The sequence below is a fragment of the Haliotis rubra genome, unplaced genomic scaffold, assembly GCF_003918875.1.
Source record: "Haliotis rubra isolate DU_JTF1 unplaced genomic scaffold, ASM391887v1 Scf243, whole genome shotgun sequence".
In the NCBI taxonomy this organism is placed as follows: Eukaryota; Metazoa; Mollusca; class Gastropoda; order Lepetellida; family Haliotidae; genus Haliotis; species Haliotis rubra.
The window spans coordinates 99,256-113,718 of NW_025766481.1; the positions used below are offsets into that span (position 1 = coordinate 99,256).

At 41.4% G+C, this 14,463-nt stretch overlaps 2 protein-coding genes across 5 annotated transcripts in view; one reads left to right on the plus strand and one right to left on the minus strand.

Annotated features, from left to right (window-relative positions):
- Positions 1-3,875: 3,875 nt before the first annotated feature.
- On the plus strand, positions 3,876-4,991 carry LOC124278910 (serine-rich 25 kDa antigen protein-like). Its single transcript, XM_046714742.1, has 3 exons — positions 3,876-3,988; positions 4,239-4,439; positions 4,736-4,991. The coding sequence occupies exons 1-3, from the start codon at positions 3,876-3,878 to the stop codon at positions 4,989-4,991; spliced, it is 570 nt and encodes a 189-aa protein (XP_046570698.1).
- Positions 4,992-5,156: 165 nt separating this feature from the next.
- Positions 5,157-14,463, minus strand: part of LOC124278882 (RCC1 and BTB domain-containing protein 1-like) — a 145,760-nt gene continuing 136,453 nt past the window's right edge. For 3 of the 4 annotated variants that reach the window (XM_046714664.1, XM_046714663.1, XM_046714667.1), the window contains exon 15: positions 5,157-6,731. In XM_046714664.1, coding sequence (XP_046570620.1) covers positions 6,591-6,731 — 141 coding nt within the window. In that variant the 3' untranslated portion in view covers positions 5,157-6,590. The remainder of the gene's footprint in view (positions 6,732-14,463) is intronic. The other variant, XM_046714669.1, reaches the window with a different exon arrangement.

Genomic DNA, 14,463 nt, shown 5'->3' on the forward strand with positions numbered 1-14,463 from the left:
TCAGTAAAACAGACTCAAATTTTTCTGATGCTTTACCCTCGAGTAGTATTGTTTGCTTGCATTATAAGAATATCTACAGTAATAACCATTCATCTTAACACACCAGTGAATGATTCATAGAAATACTGCATCAGTATATAGACAAACCTAAAAAGAAGAGCACAAGAACAAGACCAGAAGTCCTTTACAGAAAGCTTCAGGAATCTTTACATCTATTACATTTCAAGTTTGATACCATGACCTTCTGTTTGGGGGAAATGCCTGTGTCTTCACACAAAGACTTATTTCCATTTTCACTCCTGGCCAAATGAGGTACTTCTTTGATAGTGTTGTTACAACAATACTCTGCTAAACTGGCTGATTGTGTCTATCCAAATTCTTAAAAAAACGGCAAGGTGACACTGACCACAACTGATTTGTAAAACCATTATGACTGACCAACATGTCACTAATGAATGTTAATCACAGTTTTACTTTAAATTCAGTTATGTATTTTGAAAATTCTTCAATGTTTTGTAAGAAGTATAGATAACAATGACTAGACTCGAACAGTTTCACATGCAAAATCATGACTGATGCTCAGACAAATTGATTCCATCACATCTTTGTGGTTAGGGGGCAGTGGGGTAGTGTAAAGGTTACAGCGTCCACTCGTCACGCTGAAGACCCAGGTTCGATTCCCCACATGGGTACAATGTGTGAAGCCCATTTCTGGTGTTCCTCAGTCGTGATATTGCTGAAAATATTGCTAAAAGCGGCGTAAAACCATACTCAGCCTTCGTGGTTAGACTGTCTGTCCTCAGACATGCCCAACCTGTTTAGATGATGAAGTTTGCTCCACATTATAATCACAATCCCTGGAGAACTGATATGGAAGTTATATCTGTCAATTTTCTTTAACTGAATTGTTCTTCCCTAATATGTATGGATAAATGTAAAAATATTATAATTAAATCAGTACATAAAACATTGTTGTTTGAAATATTATACCTATTCTATAACAACATTCAATACTCAATCAAGTTGTTGGTGGCTCAAACCTCAGGACCACTTCCTTCATTCACTCTACCAGGAGGAAATCGATATTATACGATTATGCGCTGCTCATAAAATGTAAAACTGTGAAAAAATACATTAAAAATACATATTAACATATATGTGTGCAATATTATCTATACCTCGTAGCCTCCATGGATTGAAATGATATGACATTTAAGCCAGGCAGACACCAAGAACCACCTAATCTATCTTCTTGTTTTCTGACCATCACCTGGTGTGTATGAACCATACATATAAGTTCAAACCTGATAAGTAAACAGCATTAAATATACATGTATCTCATTAACATTTGTTATACTTTCCTAAAAACAAAAACATATCAGACAATGTTGAGTACAGTCTATGTTACATTTAATGGTGTCTTCACACAAGCATAGGTAATTTCAATTTTACATATTAAATAAATGTGGGGTATTAAACAGTGATTGATGTGTAGAAAAAGTATTCCAAAATTACTACTCCATCGAGCCTGACATGAAGCCCAGCAGCTCCTCTGACTACTCCAACAAGTCTGACATAAAGCTTAGCAGCTCCTCTGACTACTCCAACAAGCCTGACATGAAGCCCGGCAGCTCCTCTGACTACTCCAACAAGCCTGACATGCAGCTCCTCTGACTACTCCAACAAGCCTGACTCAGATCCCAGCAGCCCCTCTGACTACTCCAACACTACTCCATCAAGCCTGACATGGAGCCCAGCAGCTCTTCTGACTACTCCAACAAGCCTGACATGGAACCAAGCAATCCTCTGACTACTCCAACAAGCCTGACTTGAAGCCAAGCAGCTCCTCAGACTACTCCATCAAGCCTGACATGAAGTCCAGCAGCCCCTCTGACTACTCCAGCAAGCCTGACGTGGAGCCCAGCAGCTCCTCTGACTACTCCAACAAGCCTGACATGGAAGTTCAGCAGCTCCTCTGACTACTCAAACAAGCCAGACATGAAGCTCAGCAGCTCCTCTGACTACTCCATCAAGCCTGGCATGGAGCCCAGCAGCTCTTCTGACTACTACAACAAGCCTGACATGAAGTCCAGCAGCACCTCTGACTACAAGCCTGACATGGAAGCCCAGCAGCTCCTCAGACTACTCCAACAAGCCTGACATGGTGCCCAGCAATCCTCTGACTACTCCAACAAGCCTGACATGAAGCCCAGCAGCTCCTCTGACTACTCCATCAAGCCTGATGTGGAGCCCAGCAGCGCCTCTGACTATTCCAACAAGCCTGACATGGAAGTTCAGCAGCTCCTCTGACTACTCAAACAAGCCAGACATGAAGCTCAGCAGCTCCTCTGACTACTCCATCAAGCCTGGCATGGAGCCCAGCAGCTCTTCTGACTACTACAACAAGCCTGACATGAAGTCCAGCAGCACCTCTGACTACAAGCCTGACATGGAAGCCCAGCAGCTCCTCAGACTACTCCAACAAGCCTGACATGGTGCCCAGCAATCCTCTGACTACTCCAACAAGCCAGGCATGAAGCCCAGCAGCTCCTCTGACTACTCCATCAAGCCTGACATGAAGTCCAGCAGCTCCTCTGACTACTCAAACAAGCCTGACATGAAGCTCAGCAGCTCCTCTGACTACTCCATCAAGCCTGACATGGAGCCCAGCAGCTCTTCTGACTACTCCAACAAGCCTGACATGAAGTCCAGCAGCTCCTCTGACTACAAGCCTGACATGGAAGCCCAGCAGCTCCTCAGACTACTCCAACAAGCCTGACATGGAAGTCCAGCAGCTCCTCTGACTACTCCAACAAGCCTGACATGAAGCCCAGCAGCTCCTCTGACTACTCCATCAAGCCTGATGTGGAGCCCAGCAGCTCCTCTGACTACTCCATCAAGCCTGACATGGAGCCCAGCAGCTCTTCTGACTATTCCAACAAGCCTGACATGGTGCCCAGCAATCCTCTGACTACTCCAACAAGCCAGGCATGAAGCCCAGCAGCTCCTCTGACTACTCCAACAAGCCTGACATGAAGTCCAGCAGCTCCTCTGACTACTCCAACACTACTCTATCAAGCCTGACATGGAGCCCAGCAGCTCTTCTGACTACTCCAACAAGCCTGACATGGAGCCAAGCAATCCTCTGACTACTCCAACAAGCCAGACATGAAGCCAAGCAGCTCCTCTGACTACTCCATCAAGCCTGACATGAAGTCCAGGAGCCCCTCTGACTACTCCAGCAAGCCTGACGTGGAGCCCAGCAGCTCCTCTGACTACTCCAACAAGCCTGAAATGAAGCCCAGCAGCTCCTCTGACTACTCCAACAAGCCTGACATGGAGGTGAGGTGAGGTGAAATTGGGTTTAACGTCGTGCTTGAGAATATTTCGCTCATATGACGACATGCGTGCGAGTGTATGTGTATGTGCGGCCGCTTGTACTAGCCCAGACTTAAGCTGGTTTTATAGTGCTAGCCCACTGAGATACCATGCCGCAGTGAAGCATGAATACCCCACTCAGACACATTATACTGACTCCGAGCCGACCAGTCCTTGTTGTACCCATTAATGCCGAGCGCCAGGCAGGGACCAACAAGTACCATATTTTAACGTCTTTTGGTATGACGCGGTCGGGGATCAAACCCGCGACCTTCCGCTCTCCGGGCGGACGCTCTAACCACTACACCACGGAAGCGGTCCGCCTGACATGGAAGTTCAGCAGCTCCTCTGACTACTCCAACAAGCCTGACATGGAGCCAAGCAATCCTCTGACTACTCCAACAAGCCTGACATGAACCTCAGCAGCTCCTCTGACTACTCCAACAAGCCTGACATGGAAGCCCAGCAGCTCTTCTGACTACTCCAACAAGCCTGACATGAACCTCAGCAGCTCCTCTGACTACTCCATCAAGCCTGACATGGAGCCCAGCAGCTCTTCTGACTACTCCAACAAGCCTGACATGAAGCCCAGCAGCTCCTCTGACTACAGGCCTGACATGGAAGCCCAGCAGCTCCTCAGACTACTCCAACAAGCCTGACATGAAGCCAGGCAGCTCCTCTGACTACAGGCCTGACATGGAAGCCCAGCAGCTCCTCTGACTACTCCAACAAGCCTGAAATGAAGCCCAGCAGCTCCTCTGACTACTCCAACAAGCCTGACATGGAAGTTCAGCAGCTCCTCTGACTACTCCAACAAGCCTGACATGAACCTCAGCAGCTCCTCTGACTACTCCAACAAGCCTGACATGGAAGCCCAGCAGCTCTTCTGACTACTCCAACAAGCCTGACATGAACCTCAGCAGCTCCTCTGACTACTCCATCAAGCCTGACATGGAGCCCAGCAGCTCTTCTGACTACTCCAACAAGCCTGACATGAAGCCCAGCAGCTCCTCTGACTACAGGCCTGACATGGAAGCCCAGCAGCTCCTCAGACTACTCCAGCAAGCCTGACATGAAGCCAGGCAGCTCCTCTGACTACAGGCCTGACATGGAAGCCCAGCAGCTCCTCTGACTACTCCAACAAGCCTGAAATGAAGCCCAGCAGCTCCTCTGACTACTCCAACAAGCCTGACATGGAAGTTCAGCAGCTCCTCTGACTACTCCAACAAGCCTGACATGAACCTCAGCAGCTCCTCTGACTACTCCAACAAGCCTGACATGGAAGCCCAGCAGCTCTTCTGACTACTCCAACAAGCCTGACATGAACCTCAGCAGCTCCTCTGACTACTCCATCAAGCCTGACATGGAGCCCAGCAGCTCTTCTGACTACAGGCCTGACATGGAAGCCCAGCAGCTCCTCAGACTACTCCAACAAGCCTGACATGAAGCCAGGCAGCTCCTCTGACTACTCCATCAAGCCTGATGTGGAGCCCAGCAGCTCCTCTGACTACTCGATCAAGCCTGACATGGAGCCGAGCAGATCCTCTGACTACTCCAACAAGCCTGACATGGTGCCAAGCAATCCTCTGACTACTCCAACAAGCCAGGCATGAAGCCCAGCAGCTCCTCTGACTACTCCATCAAGCCTGATATGAAGTCCAGCAGCTCCTCTGACTACTCCATCAAGCCTGACATGAAGCCCAGCAGCTCCTCTGACTACAGGCCTGACATGGAAGCCCAGCAGCTCCTCAGACTACTCCAACAAGCCTGACATGGAGGTCCAGCAGCTCCTCTGACTACTCCAACAAGCCTGACATGAAGCCCAGCAGCTCCTCTGACTACTCCATCAAGCCTGACGTGTAGCCCAGCAGCTCCTCTGACTACTCCAATAAGTCTAACTTCAATCATTTCAAGAAACATTTTGCAGCATGGACTTTAGTACCTTTACAAGATGCATGTAACCATGATCTCCCCTTTTTAGTTCATTGAGTATCATGACAAATACATACATATAGCATAACATGTCTAAAATGTATTGTTTGAATATTGTGTAAAATATATTTTAAAATGTTTTATGCATAAAAATGTATTATTTCCATCTCATGAAGTAGCATGTCATCATATTAACAAATCCTTTATAGATCCTTCATAACTGGATATTTTAATATCTTCAGTTAAGAATATCTTCATGAGGTTCTGCACATATCAATAAACTTTTATGAACTGTTTGATCAAATGCATGAAAACATATCAGTAAATGATTTTGTTATTATTTGTCATTGCAAACCTCGCAGTTCATATTTAGAAAACAGTCCTGCTGCTTCACTTTCCCTAACCAGCATCAGTCTGAATTTTATACAGAAGTAAATCACTACCGAGTCTAACCTGGATATAGGATCTTATTCTCATATTCTTTGTGTTCCTGTCTGTAGCTAGTTACAAATACATGAACCCATGGTCCATAATTCAAATGCATCACCAAATTCCATTCGAACTACAGCTACAGATATATACAAATGACAAATCCTGAAGTCGCATGCACCAGACATACATTCTGCATGATATGGTCCCAACACTGTTCTTTTCATTTATAAGACATACTAAATCAAAAGTGAATCTGACAATTATACTTACATCTTCCATTGATGCTTTGCATGCCACAAAACTAATAGATTCCATTATCACATACACTGACAGCATTGACAAAACTAATAGAGTGTGAATCTAAACTACAACAGTTCATATGCAGTATTTAAAAACAACAGACTGGCAATGCAAGTGATTATGTAAGCACCTTTTTTCAGCAGTCTTGCAGACTTGAGTTGTGGCAATTACCTTCTAGGGTTCATTCAGCAAAGCTCACCCAACAAGATGTGTAGCAACCAGTAATAATAAATAATAATAAGTCCATTTGTATAGCACCCTAAATCCAATCACCAAGTTGTTGCTCATGGGGTTAACTAATTAACACTGTCAGGTATCACTTCAACAAGCAGCCAGGGTTTAATTTGGGGCTTCATCTGAGATCTGTTACAATAAAATTGTACAACATATGCAATGGGTTGCTACTCCCAAATCTTGATCACATCATTGAGTTTTGGCCTTCAGACATGAGACAATGATCAGCTCAGAATTCAACAACAGCCTAAACTCTTCTGTAGTCACTTGACTCATTCCAGTCTCCAGCATCATATGTGCAGTGCGGCTTTAACTCAGTACTTGAAAGCCCCCGCCAGAGCTGCCTTTCGAATGAACTCTTTGACAACACACTCATCCAACTTGGTGAAAGCTTCAGTCTGGGTGACAGCTGTCATGTGGTTCAGAGCAAAGCGGAAGCAAAACTCCTCCAATACCTGAAATTATACAAGGATAATGAGTTACTCAAAGTACATTACATCATTTTTATCTACAGCATGTTCCAAAATATTCATATCAAAAGTATGTATCAAAGTGTTCATATCTACAGTATGTTCTTCCAAGTTCATACTTATAATGTGTACTACAGCTTTCACAACTACAATATGTACTTCAGAATCTGAGATAATATTTTGAGTAATTACCTAAGGGTTCATATCAATAATATGAACCACAGTGTTATATCTACAGTATATACCACAGTGTTCATACCTACAGTATATACCACAGTGTTCATATCTACAGTATATACCACAGTGTTCATATCTACAGCATATACCACAGTGTTCATACCTACAGTATATACCACAGTGTTCATATCTACAGTATATACCACAGTGTTCATATCTACAGTATATACCACAGTGTTCATACCTACAGTATATACCACAGTGTTCATATCTACAGCATATACCACAGTGTTCATATCTACAGTGTACACCACAGTGTTCGTATGTACAGTATATACCACAGTGTTCATATCTAGAACGAATGCCACAGTTTTCATACATTGAGTGTACACCACAGTGTTCATATCTAGAGTATACAAGACAGTGTTCATATCTAGAGTGTATATCATAGTGTTCATATCTAGAGCGTATAGCACAGTGTTCATATGTACAGTATATATCAAGGGTTCACATCAATAATATGAACCACAGTGTTATATCTACAGTATATACCACAGTGTTCATACCTACAGTATATGACCCGTGAAGATCCGGGGTAGAATAGGTCTTCAGCAACCCATGTGCTTGCCATAAAAAGGCGACTATCTTGTCGTAAGAGGCGACTAACGGGATCGGGTGGTCAGTTTCGCTGACTTGGTTGACAAATGTCATCGGTTCCCAATTGCGCAGATCGATGCTCATGCTGTTGATCACTGGATTGTCTGGTCCAGACTCGATTATTTACAGACCGCCGCCATATAGCTGGAATATTGCTGAGTGCGGCGTAAAACTAAACTCACTCACTCACTCACTCACCTACAGTATATACCACAGTGTTCATATCTACAGTATATACCACAGTGTTCATATCTACAGCATATACCACAGTGTTCATACCTACAGTATATACCACAGTGTTCATATCTACAGTATATACCACAGTGTTCATATCTACAGTATATACCACAGTGTTCATACCTACAGTATATACCACAGTGTTCATATCTACAGTATATACCACAGTGTTCATATCTACAGCATATACCACAGTGTTCATATCTACAGTGTACACCACAGTGTTATATCCACAGTATATACCAGTGTTCATATCTACGGTGAATACCACAGTGTTATATCATTATACCACAGTGTTCATATGTACAGTATATACCACAGTGTTCATATCTAGAGCGAATGCCACAGTTTTCATATATTGAGTGTACACCACAGTGTTCATATCTAGAGTATACAAGACAGTGTTCATATCTAGAGTGTATATCATAGTGTTCATATCTAGAGCGTATAGCACAGTGTTCATATGTACAGTATATACCACAGTGTTCATATGTAGAGAGTATACCACAGTGTTCATATGTAGAGTGTATACCACAGTGTTCATATGTACAGTATATACCAGTGTTCATATGTAGAGTGTATACCACAGTGTTCATATGTAGAGTATATACCACAGTGTTCATATCTAGAGTGTATACCACAGTGTTCATATCAACAATATATACCACAGTGTTCATATCTAGAGTGTTTACCACAGTGTTCATATCTAGTGTACATCACAGTGTTCATATCTACAGTATATACCACAGTGTTCATATCTACAGTATATACCACAGTGTTATATCTACAGTGTATAACACAGTGTTCATATGTACAATATTCCCCACAGTTCCCAAAATTACTGTGTAGTGTACATACCTACATTATTTTCCAGTGTTTATATCTACAGTAATAACCATAGATTTAATAGTTTCACAGTATAAGTACAGTATGTGCTACAATGTTCACAACTACACTATTACAGTACATTATTCATATATGTTTCTTTGTCATGTACTGTTTATGGGCAAACATAATGTTTAATTATACATGTCAACCCTTAACTATGCATGTAACTATTACAGACCAAATCATTCAAAAGTATCATTCTGAATACAACAAAATATTCATGAAAGCCAGTGGCATAATTCAACTGATATTGTTTTTGCTCCTGAACCAGCCAAATTCTACAGCATGTTCAAAGTTTGCAACTCTGGCAACTCATGTTATGCCTAAACTCTTGTTGTTTGAACAGATTGGAACACTCCTCCATGCTAAGCCCACTGAACCAATCTTATTACAATTACCAACACGAATGTGTCAAAAACAGGCTCCATCAAGAGGAGAAAATCCTCCAACTTGATGTGTGGCCATACTCTCTAAACATGGCAAGTGTCAAGTCCGGAATCCTCAGTCAAGAGGAAGTCTAATCAATAGGGTATGAAGCTGACCTCTGTGAAATCTTCCATGCTGTACCACTCTTTACATAGTGTGGAATACCTCTTTTGACAAACACTTCTCTCTTAAATATTTGATGAATATCAATCACAAATCACAAGCACTTTGACAGCTTCAGTGTCAATGATGAAACAATAAGGTGATTATTTTAAGAGTACTTTGTGGCTGTATTAACTGGATAGACAGTCTTAGAGATGTGCATATTATGAGCCATTTCTGCCTGAGTGTTGAGATATTAATTTTGCATATATTATGTGTTTATTACTTATGTTTTTCTTGGAATTGATGCATTCAAGTAATTTGTATTACAATGAATATATTGTGATAGGTATATATGACCATTATCAGTAATTGTAACTTTTATGTGTAATCTACTGTATTACTACAGATGTGATAAGACTGTTTTATTGATTATTGTTATTAATATGTTACAGGGTGAAAACAAAACAAAACCAAATATATATTGGAGCAAAGACTTGTGGCGCAAGTCACAGCTCACACCCCAGCAGGCGTTCAGGTCTTCTTTGAACAATACCACCCCTTACCCCGCTATATGGCTATTAGGGCTGCGCAATATAACCGGTATTTACCGGTTCAGACATGAAAACGATACGTATTGCGATACGCTGATCGAAAACCGGTATTTTGACATGCATTCGGAAAACTTTGTAACGCTCGGAAATCTTCGGATATTTCCGTTTTTTTTAATTGTTCTTGTCCCTGTTTCATTAGTGCCAAATGTTACTTAAATTTGTATTTTGTCATGCTTAAGAGTTTTTATAAAAGGTTAATCAGTCATAGTGATTTTGTTGTGTTTTTGCTTTATAATCAAGCATTAACTCGATTATAAGTAGTTTTTGTTAAAAACATAATCCTTGCAATATATTGCAAGACATATCGCAATATATGCTTCCGCATCGCAATATATCGCAATATGAAAATTCTCTGCAATACCCACCCCTAATGGCTATACTGACAATGGTGTTTCCTTTGATAATTCTTTTGCTTTTCCTCACATTCATTACCAGTTAAGTACTTTCTGTGCTGATACCATCATTCCAAGGAAAGAAATTTAAGTTTACCGAAGTCATGGCTAATCAAAGAACCAAATGAGTGAGTGAGTATGGTTTTCCGCCACTTTTAGCAATGTTCCAGCAATATCACAGTTGGGGACACCAGAAAGGGGCATGATGAAATGTGTCAACCAAGTCAGCGACTATATAGCAAAGTGGAAGGAGAGTACTGAAGGGTTTTCAAGTTCTGCTCCAGAAAGGAGCACTACCACCAAATTCAGTCAAGTCAAACTTATTGCCATGGAAACCTAAAAAAAAAAATATTTTCAGAAATCTAAAACTGTCAACAAAAGAAACCAGTTCACCACCAGACCTATCTATATCCCAAGTTTGGTGAAGAAACATTGAATGGTTTTAAAGTTCTGCACCAAAAAAGAGGACCAACACCAATTTCAGTCGAAAGTAAAACTTGTTGCCATGGAAATGCAAAAAATAATTTATTCAGAAATCCAAAAGGCACCAGTACACCACCAGACCTATCTATGTGTCAAGTTTGGTGAAGAAATTTTGAACAGTTTTTATGTTCTGGTTCAGAAAAGACGAATGTGCACGGATGGATGGACGGAGTCTATTTTAATAGCCCCCGCAAAAGGCGTTGCAGGAGATAACTATAATCATATAAGAATGAATGGATGAACATGATAAAGCTACAGTTGTGTCTGAACATCAGCATAGCAGGTGACAGGAAGTAAGAGAATTAAAATCATTTTGCTTGTATTGATAAAAAGTCAATTTTATTGTGGCCACTGTAACTCCTGCATTCTGACTTACTGAACTTGTGACATGTTATAGCATTCATGTCCCAATGATTTCAGCCATGCTCACCAAAGCTGACTAATGTCTGCACTACATATGGACTATCTGGGAATCCCAGTTACACTGAAGGGTATTCCCTTTGCTTACCTGTATCATTATGCACAATTCAGAACCTCCCCTCTCTGATCACCGAAGATAATCCTTGTCTACATTTTTAGGTGTTATAGTCAGGGTATGCAACATGAAGGACCCAATGCATTCACAAGAACGATCTCAGGTGTGAGGTAAGAGGTAACTCACTGAAGTGTGGCTGCTTGTCCAGGTAGTTGTACCATCCAAGGTATCAAACCCTAAGGGAAGCGACAAACCCTTGCATAGGCCAAAAAAACAGACTGGGCAGCAATGATCATGAAGACCATGTAGATCTTCAGTGACACTGCGCAGACAAAAGAATGTGAACAAATCAGATGATATCCTGGAGAAATATAGTTTTCCAAGCATGATGATACAATGACCCTTTCATTGGATCAAATGGATGGTGAAGGAGTTCTGAAGGTACTACAGATAAATCCCACATGGTAGAGATATGGTGTTTTGGGATATCCTCAATCTCAAAAGAATGGACCAGTGGTGTTCCTTCGATAGGCGCAAAAAGAAGTTTGCAACCACTTGAACAGTTACGGCAGTACATACCTTTGAAGAATTTCAGTTACAGTAGTGTTGGCAAATCTGTTTCTGAGTCGGAATCGGTTCCATTTAAAGTCATACAAATCAGATGTTGAAGGTCTAACCGACTGCGTAAAATCCAACTCTAACGAGGTGTTGGTGGATAGTCTCCAGACGTGTGTGGGTGGAGCTACTATAGATTGTGGAGGAATCTGTCAGTTTCCAGCTGCCTGAGTAGTGTTGTCCAGAGGAGCAGCCAAAGAAGTTGTTCTGCTGGGACTGAGAGAAAAATCTAGGAACCATCCATGTGGGTACCACTAGGTAAAGTATCATTCTGTGATTTCTCATTATCACCAGAATTGGGGGATCATTGTTGTTTATGGAAAGGTGTATGCTATAATGTTCCACTGACATGGCATCCATCTTCGACTGGACTGATATATGTTGGCAGCTGATTGTTCAGGGATTTTGCAAATGGGTCCATGTGAAGCTGTTCCCAAGTAAGAGCTATATTATAGCTGAAGGCTTCCAGATGAAGAGTCCTTTCCATCGTTAGAATCTTGTCTGGTCACAATAGAACATGTAGTATGTTGAATTTCTCAGGAATACTGTCAACAAAGTCATACAATTCTTATGTAAGTTCCATCAACTGGTGTATGGTTGTCCATGGCAACGAGAACTGAGGAATTCCTGAACCATAGTGACTGGATAGCAAGAATGATAGCTTTTAACGCCAGTAGGTTGATATGTGCAGGCACAGCCAGGTTCCAGAGTCCTGATGTGATCATGTCCAGAAATATTCCCCTTCCTGTGAGTGTTGTGTCTGTAAACAGGTGACAATCAGATAGGAATCCAGTGAAATCCAGTTCCTGAGGTTGTGAGCAGTTTGCTAATAGTCCATGATCAGAGTTCAAACATCCAGGTAACAATCCTCCATAGGATAAACAATACCAGCAATTGTGTTAAAAATTGCCCCAATGTACTTCTGAATGTACTTTCACTGAGGTTCGAACTTGTCTGAATGTACCAGGAAGCCTAACATTGCAAAGAAAGCTGGACAATAGTGTGAGTCTCCAAAACTTCCTTCTACATTATGGGGGTGACACATCAACAGGTGATGTTGTTCGACAGCTGCAAAAGCATTACTCAACAAATATATGACAACTGTCTCAACACACTGAAAGTCACCCAGAAGAGGAAAAAACACCTTTAGCATGTTGAGATGTTACTAGTGTTTGATGTGATTTTGAATGACAAAAGAACAGGCAACTATTGTTTAAAGTGATATGTCCAACACAAGATATCCTATTTTTTAAATATGGGCAACCACGTGTTATCATTTTGTATCCATCAACCTGACGTTTCCATGAAAAACATCTGTAAACTGCTGAATAAAAAACCAACACAGCCTTAATGGAAAAAGGAAATCAATTCAAATATTCAAAACAGATGACAACAATAGTACACAGAGACAGCACTCAGAAGATATCACTAAATCGAAATTATCTAAATGGAAATTAGCACAAACTTCAAATGGGTATCAGCCATGTCAAGTGGTGTTGAGAAAATATGGCAGGAATGTTAAAATCTGCAACAAGAAGACAAAGTCATCAATATCCCCCACAATGGCAAAATACTCTTCATGAATATGTCTAACAGTTATGATTATGTCAAATGTTTTGGTGTGTATATAGAAAAGTGGAAGGAGAGTATTGAAAGGTTTTACAAGTTCTGCTCCAGAAAGGAGCACTATCACCAGTTTCAGTCTAAGTCAAACTTGTTGCCATGGAAACGCCAAAAATATTTTATTCTGAATACCAAAACTACCAAAAGGCATCAGCACACCACCAGACCAATCTATGTGCCAAGTTTGGTGAAGAAATTGTGAACGGTTTTAGAGTTCTGCTCTGGAAAAGAGAACTACCACCAATTTCAGTCCAAGTTAAACTTGTTGCCATTGAAACACCAAAAAATATTTAATTGAGAATACCAAAACTACCAAAAGGCACCAGTACACCACTAGACCAATCTATGCACCAAGTTCAACGAAGAAATAGTGAACGCTTTTAGAGTTCTGCTCTGGAAAAGAGCACTACCACCAACTTCAGTCTAAGTCAAACTTGTTGCCATGGAAACGCCAAAAATATTTTATTCAGAATTCAAAAACTACCAAAAGGCACCAGCACACCACCAGACCAATCTATGTGCCAAGTTTGGTGAAGAAATATTGAACGGTTTTAAAGTTCCCCTCCGGAAAAGACAAATGTGCACGGACTCACGGACAGAGTCCATTTTAATACCCCCTGCAAAACGCGTTGCGGAGGATAATAATTCAAATTATGCAATGTTGTAGAGATGTTGCAGGAATGAGGTTTGGTGACGTTACCTTGTAGCAACATTCAAAAATACATACAATTCAATTCTGTGGCAAAGTTATGATTTAATGTTGCCAAAACAAAACAAATCATTGTGACAATGATGTAGCAACAGCTGTGTTTGCTTGGAGCATGCCCACTATGCCACTAAGGGTGAGTTGGGTTTAAAGGGACAGTATGTTTGTATGTTTTCAGAAGCATTGTTTGCAAACAATTGTCTATGAACCCCAAGCTCACTTGGATTTGCTTGCCGCATTCAGTGAGAGGAGTTTGTGCTTCACTGGCCTTCAGTCTATTTTGATAAAACGTTTTGAATGATATTAAAATGAAGGCATATTG

Excerpts from the sequence above, each read along its gene's own strand:
- LOC124278910 (XM_046714742.1), top strand. The coding sequence starts at position 3,876 with ATGAACCTCAGCAGCTCCTCTGACTACTCCATCAAGCCTGACATGGAG. Across the intron at positions 3,989-4,238 it reads AGCAGCTCCTCTGACTACAG|CCTGACATGGAAGCCCAGCA; the intron begins GCCTGACATGGA and ends TACTCCAACAAG. Across the intron at positions 4,440-4,735 it reads CAGCTCCTCAGACTACTCCA|CCTGACATGGAGCCCAGCAG; the intron begins GCAAGCCTGACA and ends TACTCCATCAAG.